We start from the raw sequence: 20,736 nt of genomic DNA on the forward strand, positions 1-20,736 counted from the left end.
CGCGACGATGCCACTGTGCCAGCGACTGTGGCCAAAGTTCGGAGTTGGAGACGCTCAGGCATTATTAGGGATCGGTCTCAACTTCGTCGTAAAGGTTGACATGACAGACGGCGAAATGTCCAGTGAGGGCTTTAGCTAGTCACGAGAGAGGCTGACGTAACCTCTGGGGATGTCTTTAAGGCTAGAAAAAACATGAGCTTTTCCTTTGTGCAATATGTCAGAGTCTGGTCGTGGAGGATGGGAACATACTCAGCGCTCAGCACTTTTATTATGTACTGTACTTATGCTTGGCGCCGCCCGGCCCTAGAGATATGTATAATCAAGCGCGCTACCACTCACACTGCACATTGTATACACCCCTGGTCCCCCTCATTACTCTCCATATCCGATCGCAAATTCCATTCTCATGGCTTACGCACAACGAGCGGTCCCTGCCTCATGAAGTGAAGTATGGTCGAAGGAGCTCTACCGAACGCAATCGGGATGGGCGGGTGCGAGAGGCTCCGCGAAGCTGTGGTCGACGCGGCGGTGTGGGCGACAACGAAGAAGCCGTTTGCGATCATCCAGACTCGCGGAGATGGAACAATGGGCATACGCGTGGCGCCGTGCTTGGTCCGTCTGTTACATATGCTGAGATCTGCGCTCAAATCCGCCCGCTTTTGCCCCTCTTTCTTCTGACCCCGCCCCTCTTCTCTTTCCTGCTTTCACGGCCTGGAGTCTTGAAAGCTCACGACGCATACTTGTACCCAGCACGTCCTAATCATCCACCCACTCCCTCCCTCACGACAAGATGGTCAACTTCACGATTCTCGCCGGCGGATACACGACATTCATCGCATCCTACCTCTTCGACTCGGACGCAGGTGCTCTCACCTTGCTCAAGCAAAACCCATCTGGCACGAATCCGTCGTGGATCGCCCTTCACCCGACGAACCAGAGCATCCTGTAGTGAGCACCGGCTTCTCTTTGTATCCTTCACTCGTATTGAACGCAACTCAGTGCCACCAATGAGAACACCGAAGGCGCACTCCAGTCCTTCTCGGTGGGACAAGATGGCTCGCTTACGGCTGCAATCTCCACTGCGAGCTCAGGAGGCAATGGGCCTGCGTTTGCGATCCCGCTCTCGACTGGGGAGGTGGCCACCATGAACGTATGTCCTTTATGTAGTTCTGCCTCCCGTGCATGATCCTGACCAACGTCGGGTTTCCTTTCCCTGCCGCACATAAGTTTGGATCTGGCAATGGTCTCTTCATTCCGACGCAAGAAGACCCACTCCAGCTTGTGTCCGGCTCGCCCTTGATCACTTTCCCTCCTCCCACCGGTGGCGTGTCTCACCCCCATATGGCTCTCGAAGTTGGCGAGGAAGTCTTTGTTCCAGACTTGGTACGTTGATGTTCTTCAAGAGGTCGCTTGGCAGTCAAATTCATTCTGCCTTTCTCCCGTGCAGGGTGGTGACACCGTCTGGCGTTTGACCCGCGACGCGAATGCGACCTCAGGTGCCTTCCAGATTTCCGGCAAGATTGACCAGCCGCAAGGTTCCGGCCCCCGCCACATCGCCGTCCGCGGTGACCAGCTCTTCACGGTGCACGAGACCGCCTCCACGCTCACGCAGCAGACGATCCCGTCGGACCTGTCCGTCTCCGACGCCGCGCTCACCGCCAACTTCTCCGTCATCCCCCCAGGCGTCCCCGCCGGCGCGACGATGTTCGCCGCCGAGATCTTGCTCGTCGAGGGCTCCAACACGACGTCGTCCAACTTCACCCAGCCGTTCATCTACGTCTCGAACCGCAACACGAACGCGAACGCACCGGACCCGCGCGGAGACGCGATCGCCATCTTCGCTGTCGAGCCCGAGCTAAAGCTCGTCAAGCACGTCTTCACCGGCCTGAGCCAGATCCGCGGCATGGAGTTCTCCGGGCCCGCATCGGACAACGAGTTCCTCGCCGCCGCCGGGTTTGCGGGCGACGCAGGCGTCGTCGTGCTGCGCCGCACCGCGGGCGGCGCCGACCTCGAGATCGTGACGAGCAACAAGGACGTGCCGACGCGCTCGAGCTTCGTCTGGCTCGAGGGCGGCTTCTGACTCTCGGGCGGGGCTCAGCCGTCTGGGTTCCCCTCGTCCGTCACGAGCTCTGGCTTGCCCACCTTGGGTCCCGCGGCTCGAACGCGGAGAATGCCGCGTCAGTGCGGACTCACGGCCGCGCCGTATTGTTGCCCGCCGCGTCCTTCGTCGCTCTCGTCCTGCTTTGGTAGCACCGCGGAATGTATCTCTACGGACGCTTATTGTCCCGCGAAGAATCGCCGTTCCTCCATCGCACCACCGTCCGCTTATCTCTGCGCCCTCAGCGCCCAGCTTTTGTGCCTCGCCCGCGCGCCCTGCCGCGAACGCTGCTGCCCGGTCGCGCTCGCCCCGCCTGCGCTCACAGGAGCCCACAACGGGAGAACCCTCCGCCCGCGGGAAGACAATTGTCTCGCCACCCGCCACCCGGACGTCCGCCAGCGGCCACGCGCACGCGCGTGCTTCGCGGCAAGGAATGGAGAGGTGGGTGCGAGATCGAACAATCGCGCGCGGCTCGTCCCTGCGCGCGAAGCCTTCGGGGACACAAAGGACCGTCGCGACGTGCAGCCCCCGGCGACCAACGGGCAGGGGCGAGAACGTGCTAGCGCGCCGCACGCGATCGAACGTCGAGCGTTGAGCGTTGAACGTTGAGCGTTGAACGTTGAAGGTTCTGAGTTCAAACGTTCAAGCCCAAGGTACAGCACTCGCTGCTGTGCGCGCACGCGACGACGGGCCAAGCCCGCCCGCCCGTCGACGCGATCCACCGCCGCTCGTCGTCGTCGTCCCCGCCGCCGCCGCCGTCAACTGGCAAATGGACGCGCGTTCTGTCCGCCCGCCGCGCCCCACCGGTCGCACGTCATTAGCTGCAGCCCGCCCGTCGGCGGGCGCGGGCGTCGGGCTCGGGGCAGCGGCTGCGCACACGCGCATGCCCTCCGAGCCGGCTCCTCCCCAAGTCGTTCCCGAGGCCGCGCCGGCGCGCCCGAGCGCCGGCCGTCGAGCTCCTCGAAAGTGGCCACCCCCGATCTCGCACGGCTGGCCATGGCCAGATCGCCGGGCGCGGGAGTCCCGGCCGCTGCTGCTGCGCCTGCATTTGTCGCGCGGCGGGAGCGCAAGGGTCCTGGTGCTAGTGCCAGTGGCCAGCATCTACTTACGCGCGCGAGGCCGGCCGGGCTTTCGACTTTCGACTTTCGACTCGGGTCCAGGCTGGATCGGGCAAAGCTTGCAAGCGTCGACGTCGTTTTGCTCCCGGCCGTCCGACGCTCGTTCCTCGACCGGTGCGTCCTGTGCCGGGCTGCATAATAGCGTGTGGGCGTATGACGCACGGTGGGCTGGACCTGGGCTAGTACTCAGTAGTGCACGCCGATGCCCCGACCCCGACCCCGACGCCGATGCCTGCCTCGACGCTACGTGTCGCTGCCAGTCGCGGGGATCATGGACCTTGGGGGGGCCGAACAGCGCATCCTCGATCGCCTTTATTGCCCTCTCCCGACGCTCGATCGAGGCACCGTGCATCCTCCCGAATTCCGAGTCCCAGATCGCGCGCGCGCTGCGCCTTCGTACGTAGACTCCCGAGGACTCACCCGCGTCGGCTCCAAGCTTCAAGCTTCAAGCTTCAAGTCGAACGTCGAGCATGACTAGTGACTAGCCTCAGCGGCCGTGGCGCGGTGAAACGCAGGAGACGGTGCGCAGCGCGCTACGCACGGTGCGGACCCGAACGCAGGCGCAGCGGATTACACACTCGGTGGCCCAACTGAATCCAAATCGTCGCCTTGAGACCGCCCGAGGTCACTTTGTTGCATGATCGAGCGACTGTGCATTTGGCCGTCACACTAGCACACTTGTAGTCAGATGCAAGCAATAGAGGACGGGTATTATGTGGGCTGAGACCGCCGCACATCGAGGCGGTCCGTGTACTAGTACATGAGAAGATGCGAGCCTGGGGATCCTATGTCGTGGCGAGTCGTCTATGGTCATAGTCCGCGGAAATATCATCATAAAAAGTAGGAAGGGGCCGGAGCATGGGGCGTATGTAAGTGAAGGGAGAGATACTATGTATGTCGAGGGTAGAGGTAGAGGTATGCGTCGTGCGTGGGGAACGGGTGTGGGTATTAAACGGGGAGCAATTATACACATGTACAGACATCAAACTTTTGCGCTTGTCCGAGACACCGAAACGATCGAGAAGGTGAAGGAATGAGGATGAGGATAGCAAGTGCAAGAGAGCGGAGCGGAGCGATCGAGAAGCTGGAGAACTTTTGTGCGCAGGACCTGCCTTCCAGGGGCGAGGCCCTTACGAGGCTGTCATGCGACGTGCGCCCGGGGCGTTCCGCCGTGCGTGGCTGGCGACGAGCGCACCCTGCGGCACTGGCTCGGGCACCGCGTACGGGTGGAGGTGTTGCCCATGGTACTGTTGGTAGTACTGGGGCTGCGCGTGTCCATAGGCTGACGGAGGTCCGGCGTGTCGCGAAGGAGCGCCGTACGCGGGGCCAGAAGGACCCGCTGGATAAGCCTGCCCCGAGACTGACGGACGGCGCTGAGACGAGGGCGCGCACACCGGGGCGGCACCTCGCGCTCGTATCCCCAAGTCGCGACTGGCAAGATGGGTTTGCTCGGGACCGCGGCACTGGCCGCGCGCGCACGCATGCTCGCGGCAGAAACGGCGAGCTGCGGTGGAGGCGGAGTACCGGCGTGAATGAGTGTCATGAGGCGCGGGTGAGCGCGCGCCTGAGCGACGAAGAGGTGTGCGCCGGCTTGCTCGGGTGATGGGGAGAGTACAACACGGGAGAGGCCTGGGTTCTCGGATATCTGTCAAGTAGTGGAGAGCGTCAGCATGTGCACTCGTTTCAGGGTGGCAGAGGAGTGGGAAACTAGGCATGGAACGATGGCGGGAAGCGTGGAAACGAGCGCGTAGATATCCAGCCGACGTAGGCGGGTGAAAGGGGGTGAACAAGTGACTCACGTCAAGGAGAAGGGTATTCCACACGGCGGGGAGATGGGTATAGACGGTGTGCAACCGCGGAGCGACAGCGAGCGCCTTGACTAGGGCAGTGGCGGCGGGAGAGAGGGAAAGCCGGAAGGCAACGTTGACGGATTCCTGAGGGAAGAAGGCAGGGCATGTCAGCACTTTACGTCAATCAAGAGATCGGAGGGTGCGGGTGCTAGCGTGGCACTAATCCCCGGGCGCGTCGTACGGCGCGCAGGATCTCGAGACAGCAGGAAGCACCATGCGCCGACTGCGATGGGACACATGGCGCAGTGGGGACGCCGCAGAGCCAATCCATGAAATGATGAAACACTGACCAGGCGGGGCCAGTGGGCGATGGCCGCTGCGAGGTGCTCGAAGACGTAGATGGCGCCAGGCTGGGTCAGGTAAGCGTTCTTGCGGACGATGAGGTTCCGGATGGACCGAGTGCGGGAGAAGGCTTCGCAGAACGCAATGACGTTCCGATCCCGAGCGGCATCGCGCGCAGGGTTCGCGGTGGACGGGCTGCCGTCAGATTCGCCGTTATCGACGGTGATGTCGAGAGTGTCGAGGTTCTTGCAGTACGGGACGACATCGCGAAGGGCGGGCGAGGTCGCGTGGATGTGGAGGGCGCGAACAGCGAGCGCTAGCGATGGAGCGTGGCGGATCGCGCGGAAGAAGAGCTCGACATGGCGAGGAGTGCGGAGGACTGGGCTCCGGTAGTGGATGGGAGTGCCGATGCGCAGCCACTTGCGACAGACGAGAAGAGGGGAGATGATGGTGGGGTGGGTAGAGGAGGAAGGGGAGGGGGAGGAGGCGTAGGCGTGCCAAGAGGGGCGGTTGGCGTCGGGAGACTGGACGAGGAGAAGGGCGAGGATGCGCTCGAGGAGCTCTTCGGGGACGTCGTGAAGCTGGGCAAACATGGCGAGGTACGCGGCGGGGGGAGGAGGACAGAGTCGGAGGGGGGGGGTGGTGATATAAGTACTTGAGCTCTTCGCTTGCGGGGAGGGCAGAAGCGCGCGAAGGTGTTTTACCCGATGTGAGCAGGCTGGACCCGAGGAGCGGGATGCGCGCGCTTGGGGAGTAGGCGAGGACGGATGGCAGAGGGCCCTAGATGGGAGTGTACTTGGGCACCGGCGCGGGGAGCGAGGCTTTAGAATGAGCTCCGTACGGGCGAGGCTGTTCCCCGTCTTTGTCGTCGACTATTGTCTCGAGTGCAGGCGGCGGGGGAGGCGGGCAGAGAATAGGCCGCCCCTTGCGACCGACGCCCACAATCCAGCGCACACGCCCAAGCGCTCGCCCGCACGGCGGCGGGCAAAAGACCGGCCATATGAGGCAGAACTGCGCACCGACCCCCGCCGGGCCTATCGCCGATCCCCGCCACGGGGCAAGAGGATGCCGGCGGGATGGCCGGTTGTGGCGGGAGGTGATACCAGACGTCTTCCTCAAATCTTTCGACGGCGGGCGGCGGCGACGTCCTCCGCGTAAAACGTACGATCCCCCGCCGTCCACGCCCTCGCAACGCACCGCCGCCCCGCCCTGGCCCGCTCTGTGCGCACGTGACGGCATCCACCAAGCCATTCTCTCGCCTCCGTCCTCCGCCACTGACGTTCTGCCCTCGTCTGGCAGTGCAATTCAGTCCCGCCTCGCCCGATGCCCGAGCTGCCCAAGGCGTTTGCACCAGGGTCGTTTCTTGGACCAGCTCTCTCAGCTGGCTGTGCACTCGCCTCCCACAAACACACGTCCAAAGGCGGTGCGCCCGATGCTCAAGCCCATGCCTAACCCTCTTCTCCCAGCCGCGCCTCCCTCGCACCTCGGTCTCGTCGGCCACCGCTCTCGGCCTCCTCACACGGGGCCGTGTCCATGCTCTTCTGTGGTCGTCTGAAACGCTGGTCACCCCCTCCGACCCATCCTTCCTCGCGCTGATCTTCATTTCAGCTTCCAGTGCACGCATTCGAACTCTACTTCCGTGCGCAGACGCCTGCCCGGACCCTTGCTGTCCATCTCCTTCCAGCTCCTCCGACACTTCCTCGCCCGTCGGTCTTCTCCAGATCAGACCCCCGCAGAGAACGCCCTGCAGACGCCAGCTCCGTGCCTCATGCTTCCCTGAGTCCCCACCTGCCCTGCCCTGCTCACGGCACTCTCATCAATCCTCCATTTGCCGTGCGCGCCCGCGAGATATCGTCCTCTCTCGAATCTCCGCCGGCGACCAACATGGCCATCCCCGGCGATCTATTCCCTCTCCATCGCCCGCTTGCCGTCCCCCGCCGAAAACAAAACAAACATACGCACGTGGCAGAGACGACACCGACATGCGTCCCGCACCATGTCACTTTGAGCTCATGCTATTGGCCTCCCCGAGATGAATGGCGGGGCTTCTCAAGTTCTCTCTTTAAGCGTTCATCACCATCCGTCGTTCCATCAGGCTCTTACGCTCTCACTTCCCGACTGGCCTGCTTCTCCGTCCGGAACGTGGCCACATCCCTCAGGCCTCACCGCCCAATGTCCGCCCGACGACGCCTGCCCGCCCTCGACCCGCTCCTGCCGTGCGCGGCACGCGAGCTTGAATGAAAGACGCAGCCACGCAGGCCGCGCTCCTCCCGCTTCCGCGCTCGACGAATGCTGACCGTCCGCCCACCTCTTCGCCGTCCGGACTCGCGAAAAATTTGCGCTCGGGCAGCTGCAGTCCTTCGCTTCGGGCGTTCGCGCGCACGCGAGCGCGCGACGTCCGGGAGACAGAACGGTGCGCACCCCCTCGCCAGCCGTGCCTCCTTGCCGACGTCGCTGCTAGCACGCCTCCCCCAAATCCAGGCACTTTCCAGCACCCGTTGGGACTCCGGGGCTCCCGGCGAAGGCGGCCTCGCCCGACGCTAGCCTCTCGAGAGTCGAGTCTCCCGCGTCGGCGCGCTCGGTCTGGCCAAAAATACAAAGGGGCGGGGGTGGGGCTGGGTGGGGGCAGGCCGAGGCTGCAGCGAGCAAGCGGTGGCCGCGTCGAGCCGCGAGCCGCGACCCTTCACCGCGTCCGGGCGAGCCGGGTGAGTGCCATCATCGTCGCGCGCGTTCTGATCCCCGCGCCTGCCACGCTTCCCCACTCTCCGCTGCTGAGCACTGAGCACGCTGTGCGCAGAGCGGGCCCGACAATGCACGGTCCCGTGGTCCACTCGCGCAACGTCTTGCGTCCGTCCTACCAGCAGCCTGGTACTTCAACGCTGGGTGGGGTCAGCGCAACGTCGCGCCCTCCGCGACGCTCTTCCCGCGAGACGAGCCTCTCACGCGACAGGCACCCGACGTACACGCCTCCGCTGTCGACGGGCCCCCGGACGATTGCCGCGCCTCGCGTCTCGCGTCGTCCATCGCACGACCGGACGCGGGCCCTCCGTCGCACTACGGCCTTCTACGGCGCAGTGGGCGGGACGCACCGAGGTGGGATGACCCCGGGGCCCGCGCGGTGCGCCGGCGTTCCAACCGACGGCGCGCGGTCGTTGGGCGAAATTCACCGGAGGCGGGGCGAGCCCCAGCCCAGCCCCCGCTTGCGCGCGTTGATGCCACGACGAGTGACGACATGATACATCTCTATTCGACGGCAGAAGTCTGGACCGCACGGGGTCGACACCGCATCCTTCGGCCTGCGCTGGGTTCGCACGTACAGAGGCGCGATGGCAACGGGTGCTCGCGCTGTCTCCAGCCCTAGCTCGGTCCGTGAGAGCTTTTTTGCAGCGAGAAATGCTGGAAGTGCGAAGGCGAGCTCGTCGTCCATCTTCTTCTCTGATCTCCTACACGCAGTTAGCATTCCACATTCCAGCTCTTTTGGAGTCCTCGACCCGGCCGGCCGCCATGTGGCCCATCAATCGCAGCGACCGCATCGTCCCTCCGCACCGGCCATCTCGAGACCATCTGCCAATCGCCCTCCCGTCGAGTCCTCGATCGGGCCAGGCTCAAACGTCGCGGCGCCCCCTCTTTCCCACGCGCGCACACACATCGCACCCGCCCTGAAACGGCGCAGAGTCGAACGCGCAGGCGGATCGCGGAGGGCCTCCGTGGCCCTGCGCGCGTCCGCTCGCACTCCGCACGCCGGCCACTTCTCGGCGTCCGTAGCAAGAAAAGAAGCCGGGCGATCCGCCGCGCGCAGGCCGGCGACGCGCACCCGCTCAGCCTCTCGCCAGGAAGTCTCCGAACGACGGCAGTGCGGCCGCCGCACAGGACGGCTCGCAGGACGAGCTCAAGCGGGGCTGATCGGGTTGAGGCCTCCTTACTTACTGGTGAGTTGGACGCACCACATCGCGTGCTGAGATGGTCTCAAGCGTTCACCAGCTGACATCTGAGAGGCTCGCGCCGCCCCTCATACGAGACGCCACGTGAGTTCCGTGCAAGACGTCGACGAGGTCGAGTGGCTACGACGACGGCTGACCGAGCGCACGCTGACAGCAGCAACAGCTCGCCTCCGCACATCCCCATCGCGCGCCCATATGCACGCACATGCACCTCTCGTCGGCACCATGACGGCCCCCAGCAACGGTTCTCTTCCTCCTTGCAGTCGCGCAACCGCCCATCTCGGCCCCCGTACCGGCACCAGTGTCCTAAGTTACTTACATGGGGTCGATCTCCGTCGCCTTTCTGTTTTCAAGCTCAGCGCACGGACAGCGGAGCGCGCTCCCGCAAGCCTCAGCACTCAGGCTCAGCGGCCACATTGGCAGCAGCCCCAGCGACGCACACGTCCACGCGCCCGGCTGGCCATGAAAGAAGAGCGTCCATCGCCAGTGCTCGAGCGCGGACGCGCGCGACCCAGATCCTCAAAGCGCGGACTGGCCCAACGCAATCTCTGGGCCTTCTTCCGCATCCTTCACGTTCGGACGCCCTCCAGTGCCTTACATACATGACATAGCAAATATTGGTGGGCACCCCCATCGCTAGACGCGGGGCGCGCGCTCGCTTCTGAGCGCATTGGTCAGGCCCGCCTTGTTTACGTCCCCAGCGAAGGCGCGGCGGGGCCCAGACACGTTCCGGAGGCCGGTGAGTGCGCGCTGTGGTATCCAAAGGGAATCCTTCTTACTGAACGCCGCCGGGAGCAGATGACGAGGGTGTCTAGCACGGCGCCCGCCCGCCCGCCCTTGGTGTCCCCCGTTACCCATGAGCAATGGCAACGGGAAATGGGTCCGCGATGGCGCAAATAGCCAAGAAACGCGGACGGTGCCCCGTGGCCGCCAGTACTTCGAAGCCACGACGGCGCCGACGGCGCGCAGCGCCTCCCTTGTGTGGCCCAAGTTGGCCCTTTCCTTCGCTCGATCTGCGCGCGGGATTGCGGCCGCGCGCGGTGCTCTGAACTTTGCTCGCAACAGCGTCATCGACATGTGCCGTACAGGGCGGATCGTACGGGCGAGCTTGCCACGCGTACGTACAGCGTCCGGGCACTTCCCGCCCGCTCGTGCAGGCAAACTGCGTTTCTGGGCACAGGAGGGCTGACGTCCCCCGCGCGGGCGGCGGAGGTGCGGCGTCAGACGTGCGCGAAGATGGGCCTCGGACGCACTGCAGCGCTTCGACTCCTCCGCGGACGACCCTTTCTTTGGCTTCAGGCGTGCTCTCTGGGAAGCACGCATCCCCATGGCTCTGAGCCACGAGAGGCTGGCCACGATACTGCAAGACCGGTAAGTTCTCTAAGGACCCTCCTCGGCCTCTCAAGCTGAAGCGCTGAAGCGTCCGCCCTGGCTACTAGCAAAGCAGGCGCCCCGCGGCGGACGGGAAGAGGGAAGCCCCCCGCGAACTTCACCGGCGGGAAGGTGGGCCCCTGTCCAGCGCAGGTGAGGAAGCAGTCAGAACCACTCAGGCCTCAGGCCCCAGGGAAAGAGCCCGAAGCAGGGACCGTTTCAGCGCGACGGGGCGAGCTCCGCGGAGGACCGACGGGCGAGTTCGACTGGCGACTCCGGGGCGGTCTCGTTCGACGGGCAACTCCGGGGCGGCCTTGACGTTGGCGGCACGCAGCGAGGTCGAGACGGCATGTCGAGACTGAGCGGGTTGGTACGTACGTGTCACGGTCGCCCGGCGGCACCGTAGACGTCGGCGCATCGGCGCTCGCCGCGCTCGTTCGCGCGGACGTTCTCGCATCTGCGCTGCGCTCCGGCCGACCTTACGAGACTGCGAGGCCCGAGGCGGGCTTCGCGCCTTCCTGTTTCCCAGCTCGCGCACGAGGGGGTTTCCGTGAGACTCGCGTAGTACTGTATCCATGTCGATAAATGCAGCATCAGCTTCTCCCATATTCGCTGTCCCTTGTACAAGTATGAAGAACTTCTTTTCAATTCCTACATGCACACCCTAGTGGGTTTCAGGTCCACGAGGGCGAGCTTCTGCGCACGCAGCGCCCTTCCGTCATATCGTCGCTATGTCCCGGGGAGGCCCCGCCCAGCGGGTCAAAGCCTCCGACGCGCACCGCGTACAATTGATAGTGCGCGAACTGAGTGGACGTCGTCGCCGCCGCCGGAGCACGAGGCCTCGTGGGCTTCCGCTTCTCAGGCCGCCCTCTATCCCGGGCGGGCTCCCCGACGACGTCGCAGCGGAACCCCTCCCGTCATCGTCGACCGCGGAGAGATATTGCGCTCTGATGGGGCGTGCCTCGTGTGCCCTGCTTGCGACGTCCACGGACGTAGACTTGGGTTCACAGCTCCCAAGCTCTGGACCTTGCAAGCCTCTGATCGAAAGTCGAGGAGGTTACGGGGGTGTGCCTTCGACGGCGATGGCGCTGAGAGGGAAGATTTTCGTCGCAGTCGTGCAGGGCTCGAAGGTGGGGATCTTTTTGCGCAGTAGGCTGTATTGCTTTTGGACGCTTGACGTTCTGCCACGTCATTCGCCTCTATTGACCCCGGTCGTACTGGTGCGCATCTGGCGATGAGGGTTTACAAACGGTGATTGCGGAGGAAAGAGAAAGAGAACGGATCAAATAAGTTACGCATATCCGTACATCCGGGCCGTTCTCCGCGCATGGATCGAATCCACCTTCAGTCCGTCGTCAGCCTCCTACATCGTCTGCTCCCCCCAGCTCGCCACTCTCTATGCGGTGATCCAGTTGAGCGCGGTCTGGAGCATCATGATGAAGACGACGACCGCGGCGATGCCGCCGAGGACGACGAGCATCGGGTACTGCCACCAGTAGAGCTCCGCGAGCTGCTCGAGGTAGCGAACCATGACCTTGCCCGTCAGCTTCGACTCGCCCTCGGCGCGGACGCCGAACGAGAAGGGCACCTCCGCGATCGCGCTGCTCGGCACGCTGCACTTGACGAGGATGTCGAGCGCGATCTTGAAGCCGTCCGCGTTCAGGTTGCGCCCCTTGAGGAACTGGCGGCGCGGGGGCGGGCATAGGAGAGGATGACAGGAAAAGAAAAGGTAGAAGGAACAAGCGGGGGATAAGGACATGAAAGCAGAAATGGCTAGGAACGACGCACCCTTTCGCGACGGAGACCGAAGAAGCCGGACATGGGGTCGCTGGCGGCGGTTAAGGGCAGCGCGAGCATCCGCGCGCCGTTGGAGATGACACGACGGTAGAGCGGCCAGCCCTCGTCGATCTGGACGCCCTTGGCGTACCGCGTGCCGAGAACGAACTCCTTCGTTGGCGAGAGGGCCGACAGCATTGCCGGGACATATTCAGGAGGGTGCTGTAGACGAGCGCGTCAGCATACACGGTTGCACATGGGGGCGAAGGGAGCCATGCGCGACTTGTGTTTGGACTACGCATGCGAAAAGGCCTCAAGTCTCGGTAGATCAACGAAAAAATGCTCGATTTCACAGTGCGAGACACAAGCCCGAGAGTGTGCAGGAGTTGCAAATAACACCACCCATGCCCGCTCCCAAGAGGCCTGAGCAGCAGCGCGTCCACATGCGCGCACTACAGAGCTCACCAACCCACATTCGCACGGAAACAGAGCCGAACGCACCTGCAGATCCGCGTCCATACACAACATATTGTCGCCCCTCGCCTCGCGGAAGCCGCGGACGACGGCGCTGCTCAGCCCGCGCTCGGTCGTGCGCACGATGATGCGCACGTTGTAGCCCTCGCGCCGGAGCCCGTCGACGGTCTCGACCGAGCCGTCCCGCGAGTTGTCGTCGACGATGATCACCTCCGTCGCGCGCGCGTCCGCGGGCGAGCCCGGCTGCGAGAGCGCGGCGAAGATGCGCGTCACGAGCGGGCGCAGGTTCCCGTTCTCCCTGTACGCGGGGACGACGATCGTGTTCTGCATGCTTTCCGACATGGCGTGCGTGCGCGGTGGTGGGGATGCTGGGTCGGGTAGATGGAAGGAAGTCTCGCTAGGAGAGGACGGAAGGTGCGATTTGCCCGAGTTTGGCGGGTCCTAGGAGGCGTGAAAAGCAAGAATGTAGCGAGAAGAGAGAGCGTCGGCTGGCTGGTGGGTGAAGAAAGCGCAGGTGGAGGGCGAAGAGAAGACGATGAGGTGGCACAGAGCCCGGGATGCGGGCAAGGCTTGTTTATTCGACACGTCGTCGCTTGATTGGGAACGCGGCCCGGCGGTTCCGTTCTGTATGTCCTGCTGCGCACGTACTTGCTTGCTCGTGGATTCAGCCTCGTCTCTCACGATCGGGCGTTGAGGCCGCATCCCATCATGAGCTTGCTGCGGGAAGGGCATTCAGAACAACGCGCAGCAAGCAACCGCCAAAGCGCCTCGAGCTCAACGGTACTTGGACCTCGGTGTTAGCCTCGGTGGAGCGAAAACCATGATGTATGAGCTTTATGGATACAACCCAATGTGATTGCTCCGAACCAAATAGAAAGACAGCCATGTAGTCAAAGACCGAATACTGAGCGCCGAAATCCCTGGCCTATGCCCACACTACATACGTATGCAAGCAACGGGGTTGTCCGAACCTCCAATAGTATCGGTGTCCAGAAAGCTTCACGAAAGCGGGAAACTTGAATACGTACCCGGAGTTCCGACACCAGCGACATCCCGCAGAAACACCATACTAAAAGCAAAAGGTAAAGACCGTCGCAAATATCTGACCTCATGGACGGACGCCATCGATGCTTGGGATGTTTGCACAAGATAGCCGAGTGTACAGTGGCCAACTTTGATCCCGGTTGTCGATGGGGCTCGTTTCAGACTCGAGATGGCCCAAGGTTAACGTCAGGCAGAGACCGGGCTCGCCGAGGGGAGCGAGCTAGCGCAAAGGGAAAGAGCTGAAGCAGGCCTGCACGAAGGATGAAACCCGAGAGGCCGCTTGAAACGAGCGTGGGTGCCCGCTTTCGGACGCCACTGACGTTGTGGAGAGGCCGGGCCGGCGAGCGGGCGGCCGAGGACTGCTCACGTGACGGGACAGTGTGGCTTGGTCGGCTCAATCCAACCTTGCCTCCCTGCTCGACGACCGCTGCAGCGACGACCGCGACGGCCGGCTCAGGTCCCACCCCCACATCGCCATCCTCCTCGCCCCTGCGCGCTCCCCCGTCCCGGAAACTGTCTCGTCGCACCGCCCCGCCCGCCGCCGCTGAATCAAATCTCCGCCTTCTACTTATTCCTAATCCAACGTCCTGCCAGTTCTGCTGTGACCTCCACATATCCGCCTCGCATCCCGTCTCTCCTCCTCATCGCTCTCCGTCGCGTTTTCCACAAACCTCTCCTCCCTTTCACCCCCCTCAGTCGTCAAGCTGAGCCATATAACCATGAACTTCTTCAAGACGAAGCCTCGCACACCTCCAGATCTCGTCCGCGGCCTCCGCGACGCACTACCCAAGCTAGACGCGGGCCCGCCCGGCGGCGAGGTCCGGAGAAGGGTAAGTCGTCCTATGGCGTGCTAGGTGCTGCTATCGACCCCGGTCTAGGCGAACGACGATGTCGCGAAGAATCTCCAGCAGATCAAGTCGATCTTGTACGGCGATGGAGGTGTGTTAGCCCGGTGCTCGCCCCGCGGCACGTTTCTCACTCGTGGCTATCACGTCCACAGATCCTCTGCCGGAGCTAGTGGCCCAATTGGCGCAGGAGACTTACAGCACAGACCTCCTCTACCACCTGCTTCTGAACATCCACAAGCTCGAGTTCGAGTCGCGGAAGGACGTCGTCCAGATCTTCAACAACCTGCTCCGACGGCAAATTGGCTCGCGCTTCCCTACCGTCGAGTACCTGTGCTCCAAGCCGGATGTCCTCTTCGCCGCATTCGATGGGTATGGGAACGAGGAGATTGCCTTGAACACCGGCATGATCCTCCGAGAGATGCTCCGACATGAGCCGTTGGCCAAAATCCTCCTCTACTCCGAGCAGTGAGTTATCCTTCCTGTTCGGGTGGAACAGACGGTCATGTTGCTTCAGGTTCTACAAGTTCCCCCATTACATCGAAACGACGACGTTCGGCATTTCGTGCGATGCGTATACCAACTTGAAGGAAACGCTGACACGACACAAGACGATGGTGGCCGAGTATCTGGACAAGAACTACGACCGCGTAAGGCTTTGTACTTTTGCTGGAGCCACACCATGCTGAACTGTCTACTTTTGAACCGCAGTTCTTCTCGTCATTCACCACGTTGATTCTGTCCAACAATTACGTCACCAAGCGACAGTCGCTAAAGCTCCTTGGCGAGATCCTCCTCGACCGCGCGAACTTCAACGTGATGACTCGCTACATCGCGAGCGAGACAAACCTGAAGATGATGATGAACCTGCTTCGAGACAAGAGCAAGAACATCCAGTTTGAAGCATTCCATGTCTTCAAGGTGCGCATGAATGATGCCGATCGACGCTCATCACTAAAGGAGCCAAATCCACAGGTGTTCGTCGCGAACCCGAAGAAGCCACCACAAATCGAGAGCATCCTCCGGCGAAACAAGGACAAGCTCCTCAAGTTCCTCAAGGACTTCCACAACGACAAAGAAGGTGCGCCTCACATCATTGCGTTTACCACTGCTGATCGCTGACACGATCGCTCGACATTGCAGACGAACAGTTCATGGTGAGTCGGCGTCCTGCTCTGCGCCACCTAACAAGGCTGACCGGATTGCCCATCGATGGTGCTCCAGGACGAGAAGCAGTTCCTGATAGTGCAGATACAGAATCTGTGATCGGACGAGCGTTCGGACTCCCGCCCGGGCTTGTTTCCCTGCTCGTTCAGCTTCATCCGGTTAGCTTGGTCTACATACGCCTCCCTGGTGGCACGCTGCTTTCTTGACTCTCGCGCCTCGTCTTTATCGTCCGTCGTCTTGGCCTCACCCCCATTGCCCTCACAGCCACAGCCTCGCTGCACATACCCGCGTCCCAACCCATTCCCGTCGCGTCCACCCCATTCCCTGTGCGCTCGTCCGTGTCTCGCTGTCTCGCCCGTGTAATATCCCTGCCCTCTCCGTGTATCATCAGTAATGACACCGATCGCCCGTCCGTCATTGTCGTTTACAACATTCGTCGTCGCCGTCCGCTGTCACCCGCCGCTCCCTGCACTCATACGTACCTGACATATCGCGTCGTCTCTGTCGTCTTGTCTCCCCGGCTCTTGTCGCACAGCCCATCGCGCAGGACTATTCAGCTCCCGGAAGTCACTACAACAACAGCATATCTCGCCAACACGTTCGTTTCAACTGTCTACCGCCTTTCCCTGATTGCCACCTGCTTTAGAGCCCAGAATCCATGAGTCCAGACCCTCTGTGCGACTTCCCATCTCCTGCTCCAAACACGACGCGCGTTGTCGTACACAGCACCACGGGCGCGCGGGACGCCGTTCCTGGCCCCTCGGGGCACACCGACGCTCCCGAGTGACGCTATCGCCACGGATCGACGCAGACGCTCCGTCATCGTCGGCCTCGCAGCTAGGCCTCAGGCCTCAGGCCTCCGGGCCCGTCGTCCCGAGTCCCTCAGAGCTCGTTGGGCGGTTGGAAGGCGGCGCGAGCTCGCTAGACAGGGATTCGGCGTTATGCCCGTCGCTCTCGACGTGCCAGGCAGATTCGACGAGACTCCTGCGGGATCCGACGAGAGTCCCCAGCTGGCGTGTGCGTTGGAGTTCGAAGTGCGAGCTGAAGGTGGCTGGCAGACGGCGTCGAAGGTGTCACGGTGCAGCGCCCGAGACGATCGTTTGAAATGCGATGAGCCACTTGGTTCGTCGTCCGAGACCTCTGGCGGCCCGTTCTGTTCGGAGGCTCGATCCTCTGCCGAGCCCGTCTCGTGTCCCATGCGTCCGAGCCCCGTCATCCACTGCGCAGCGGCGTCGGCGCTCGCGCTCCGCGACCGTGCTCCGATACGTCTGGCGTCGAGCGTCGAGCGGCCGGGCAGGCCGAGAGTCCGAACGAGCCCGCACGGGTGCGCTCGAGCTCCTGCGCCCCGCAGGAGGACAGCGTTCGCGCGTGCGGCGTCGCGTCAGAGCTTGCGTATGGGTCGCGTTCTTTCGCTCCAGGTCTCGAGCTTGATTGAGCTTCCATGGTTCCCGTTGCGAGCACAAGGCGCGAACTCCGCACTCCAAATGCCGCGTAGCTTCGATCCTGGCGCCGGGCGCGGGTCGAAGTTAGAGCCGAGGGTCGCCGCCGCGGTTCCACGCCGAGCCCCCAGGCATCATGTGTCCACCGTGGGCCCAGGGGCGGGCCGGCGACGGACGCGGCGTGCCCATTGACGTATGTACTGTCCCCCGCACTGGGGACGGGCCCGGGTGGCGCTGAGGTGATGTCGATGAGCTGAGAGCACGGAAGCTCGCGGGAGCGCGCTTCGGCCGCACGCAGCCATTCAGCGGGTTCGGCGCGCGGGATCCGGGGCCGTGTCCGCAGCCCGATGGAAGGAGGGAAGGGGGCGGGGCTACGGCGTAGCTTGCGATGCGACCTGAACTCCTCGGGTCGAACTCTGCAGATCCGGGGTAGGGCGGCTTCGACCGCCACCAATGTCATTGTCCTTGGGGGCAGCAGGGGAAAGCGCAGCAGCGCGCGCGATTCGAGTGAGGCCCGCCGCGCCCGAACGCGGCGCAGGCCCGTGTCTTCCGAGGGCACCTCCACTGGGGGCACACCACGTGAGCGAGCGTGGTGGGCGACACAGCGCGCTGGAATTGGTACACACCGGCGTTCATACGAGCTTGTGTGGGGTCACATGGGAGCGTGTGTATTGCGGGCTCGAGCGTTGCATGGGTGGGTAAGCGATCCGTTATAGACTGGCGTCGGGAGCAGACCCCGCGTCCGGAATCGAATCCGAATGCCAGTCCCGGTTCTAGATCTCGGGTTGCCCAGAGCTAAGGCCGCGCAAGCCATGAGTGGAGCAGCGGATGGCCCATCTCGCGCACGCATGACGTATCGCCGTCTTGTACGGACTCTCCACCTCAGTCGCGGATAGTCGTTTGGGGACCTGGACGCCTCTTGCGAACGTGGAGGACGAAAGGAAGGGCCTGCGCCTCATTGGTTGTCGCGTGCGCCACATGAGAGCTCCGGAGGCTGTTGCAGCGCAGGTCCAAACCCCGCGGGGCCTCGATCGCGCGCAGCCCTGCAATCGATGGAGGCACTATCGCGCCATGACGAAGAGATTGCGCCGCGTCGTTTGTTCGTTCGGTGGGCTGGGCAGACGGAACGGGTTCGGAGGTTCGGATTCGGATTCGGATTCGAGTTCGGAGTGTCGGCGCTCGGGTGGGCGGAGCAGGTGTCGTTGTTTGGTATTGTCTCCAAACAGCGGTGAGGCGCGGTACACGGCGGAAAGGGATGGGACCAAGGCATCGACTTCTGCGAGAAGATACTTTCATCGCGAGACCTCCCTTCGACTTGGAGTGCGCCCCTGCACGTCGAGAGTCGGGGTGCGTGCGCGCGAGGGTGGCGATGGGGCGGCCTTCTCGGGAGCCAGGGCGCGCCGATCCTTCATTTATCCTACAGCGCTCTCGTGCGCACACCTCGGATGAGAAAGTACGCTCCCCGAGCGGGCGCGAGGCGCGGCACACGGCAGAAGCACAGTCTGGAGACTGCCCCCCGCCGAGTGTGCGCCACGCCCCGACCAGAACTTGGACGCGAACGTTGACGATTGCTGTTGAGCCTTCGACGTTGTGTGAGAGTGCGAGTGGATACAGAGGTGTGTGAGAGGGGATCGAGGAGGGCGGAGGCACCGGGGAGTGAGAACAAGGGTGCTGCTCGATGAGGACGACGGGCCGGAGAAGGCTTCTGGCGCCCTTTTCCGCTCTCTTCTCTCTCGGGTGCGTGTAGGGCCTGCTTCGTCTGTGGCACTGTCGGTTCTGGGCTCGGCCCTAGCCATCGTGTGCGAGTCGGGATTGTTGCGATGGTCCGCTCGCTCGCTAGGTGTGGACCTCTCATTTCCTCAATCCGCAGGGGTGTGGAGTGGCTCTGCGAGGCGAGAGTTGGGCTTGACATGCGTACTCTGGCGCGAGCCTCCGCTGTGGGTCCGCAGGGTGTCCGGTTCCCTCGTGGCCCGCCACCGGACGCCGTCGATAGAACGGTAATCCTATCAGGCAGCCCGGCACACGCGACCGAGGAAGCGGCACGGGGAACCGTGGAGGACACAGATGTCGGGCGGTGTAGCTCTGTGGAGGCGAGGCGCAGTTCTTCGGTGATAGAAGGAACGATCGAGTACGGTCGGGCTTAGTGGATTTCAGAGTACTAGATGCGCGTCGTGTGGGCCGCTGGATGACGCCGGAGGGACGCTGGAGGGATTCATGTGAGACCGGCGGCGAACGTTTGAACGTGGACCCGAGAGGATACGAATCCGGTGGGCTGGCGGACATCGACCGCACGCATCCGCGCGCCCTGGCTGTGTTTTAGCATAAAGGGTAAACGTAGACTGTGCTTCATTGTTTGCCTATGCGGCGAGGAGGAGGGCGGGGTGTCGTCGTGTACAACGTCGAAGGGCGAGTGTTGGTCGGCGTAGACGGAGCGCGCGATACCGCGCTATCTCGGTCCGATACGCCGCGGGACTGATGCTTCCAGGCAGCGGCCGTCATCGATGGGCCTGAGCTGTGACATTGAGCAGGCAGCGCGTTATCCGATGAATGTTTGAACTCTGATGCCAACACGTCACCTGACCGGCAGGTTCTGGAGCCGGCGCCGGTCCAAAGGCTTGCTCGAGGAGACGGGGATGTTTTCAGAATCTGGGCACCACCGTAGCAACAATGGCCCGCCTACTGTACGTGAAAGAAAAAAATTTGGGTGGTGGCATACCCAATAGGTGGTAAAGCACGCAAGTTCATGAGTCTCTTGGAGAAGATTGAACGTAAGAGACGCACCTGACGATCTCTTGTAGCCGCGTTTCCAAGGGAGTTCATAGCACAGGAAATGATCGGGGTTGCCAGCCGGCTATTGGCTCATACCACGACTGCTTGAGGGGAAGGGGCATGGCCATCACTTTCATTGAGGAGAGAACAGTTAAGGAGTGGAGCAGACCTCCGCAGGAGTCACTTCCGCTTAAGGGGAAACAAATATCACGTGATTGTATCACGTTAGATGGAAATTTTGCTGCCGCACTCTTGAACGCATACACCCACCTGCTTTTCATTTCTGCGTAACGTGCGTTTCAAATTTTGTCTCAAGGACACTTGGGTCGGCGGACTCGACAAGGCCCTGGGGTTGCAAGGTAGATGTCTACTAGTCGTCTAAAGCTCGTGCAACTTGCGAGACGTAGGTATGTAGCTCACGGCTGCAGCGTGTTGCAAGACTATGTCAGTTGACCTTCTGCGCACAGAAAGCATGAGTAAATAGCCCAATGTCACTGAATGCAAGTGAGCAGGATGCACGAACGCGCCTCGGGCGTGTCAATGTCTGAGAACTTCATGGAGT

General features: G+C 62.7%; 4 protein-coding genes across 4 annotated transcripts; 2 read left to right on the forward strand and 2 right to left on the reverse strand.

The window, feature by feature from the left end:
• Positions 1-790: 790 nt before the first annotated feature.
• Positions 791-2,080, forward strand: BXZ73DRAFT_52378 (putative isomerase YbhE; the record flags this gene model as incomplete). Its single annotated transcript, XM_048020806.1, has 4 exons — positions 791-948; positions 1,000-1,150; positions 1,228-1,383; positions 1,448-2,080. The coding sequence occupies 4 exons, from the start codon at positions 791-793 to the stop codon at positions 2,078-2,080; spliced, it is 1,098 nt and encodes a 365-aa protein (XP_047874360.1).
• Positions 2,081-4,346: 2,266 nt separating this feature from the next.
• BXZ73DRAFT_92022 (uncharacterized protein) lies at positions 4,347-7,240 on the reverse strand (the record flags this gene model as incomplete). The annotated part of the gene is made up of 5 exons (XM_048026213.1): positions 4,347-4,565; positions 4,586-4,861; positions 5,016-5,150; positions 5,357-5,929; positions 7,229-7,240. 5 exons carry the CDS (start codon positions 7,238-7,240, stop codon positions 4,347-4,349), a joined length of 1,215 nt encoding a protein of 404 aa, XP_047874361.1.
• A 4,816-nt stretch (positions 7,241-12,056) lies between these two features.
• BXZ73DRAFT_52332 (nucleotide-diphospho-sugar transferase) lies at positions 12,057-13,240 on the reverse strand (the record flags this gene model as incomplete). Its single annotated transcript, XM_048020793.1, has 3 exons — positions 12,057-12,341; positions 12,449-12,658; positions 12,938-13,240. 3 exons carry the CDS (start codon positions 13,238-13,240, stop codon positions 12,057-12,059), a joined length of 798 nt encoding a protein of 265 aa, XP_047874362.1.
• Positions 13,241-14,673: 1,433 nt separating this feature from the next.
• Positions 14,674-16,065, forward strand: BXZ73DRAFT_52331 (Mo25-like protein; the record flags this gene model as incomplete). Its single annotated transcript, XM_048020792.1, has 8 exons — positions 14,674-14,784; positions 14,833-14,893; positions 14,955-15,267; positions 15,317-15,449; positions 15,511-15,720; positions 15,775-15,880; positions 15,943-15,956; positions 16,024-16,065. 8 exons carry the CDS (start codon positions 14,674-14,676, stop codon positions 16,063-16,065), a joined length of 990 nt encoding a protein of 329 aa, XP_047874363.1.
• Positions 16,066-20,736: the final 4,671 nt, after the last annotated feature.

This window comes from Epithele typhae (genome assembly GCF_022376455.1).
Source record: "Epithele typhae strain CBS 203.58 chromosome Unknown BXZ73scaffold_56, whole genome shotgun sequence".
NCBI classification, from domain to species: Eukaryota; Fungi; Basidiomycota; class Agaricomycetes; order Polyporales; family Epitheliaceae; genus Epithele; species Epithele typhae.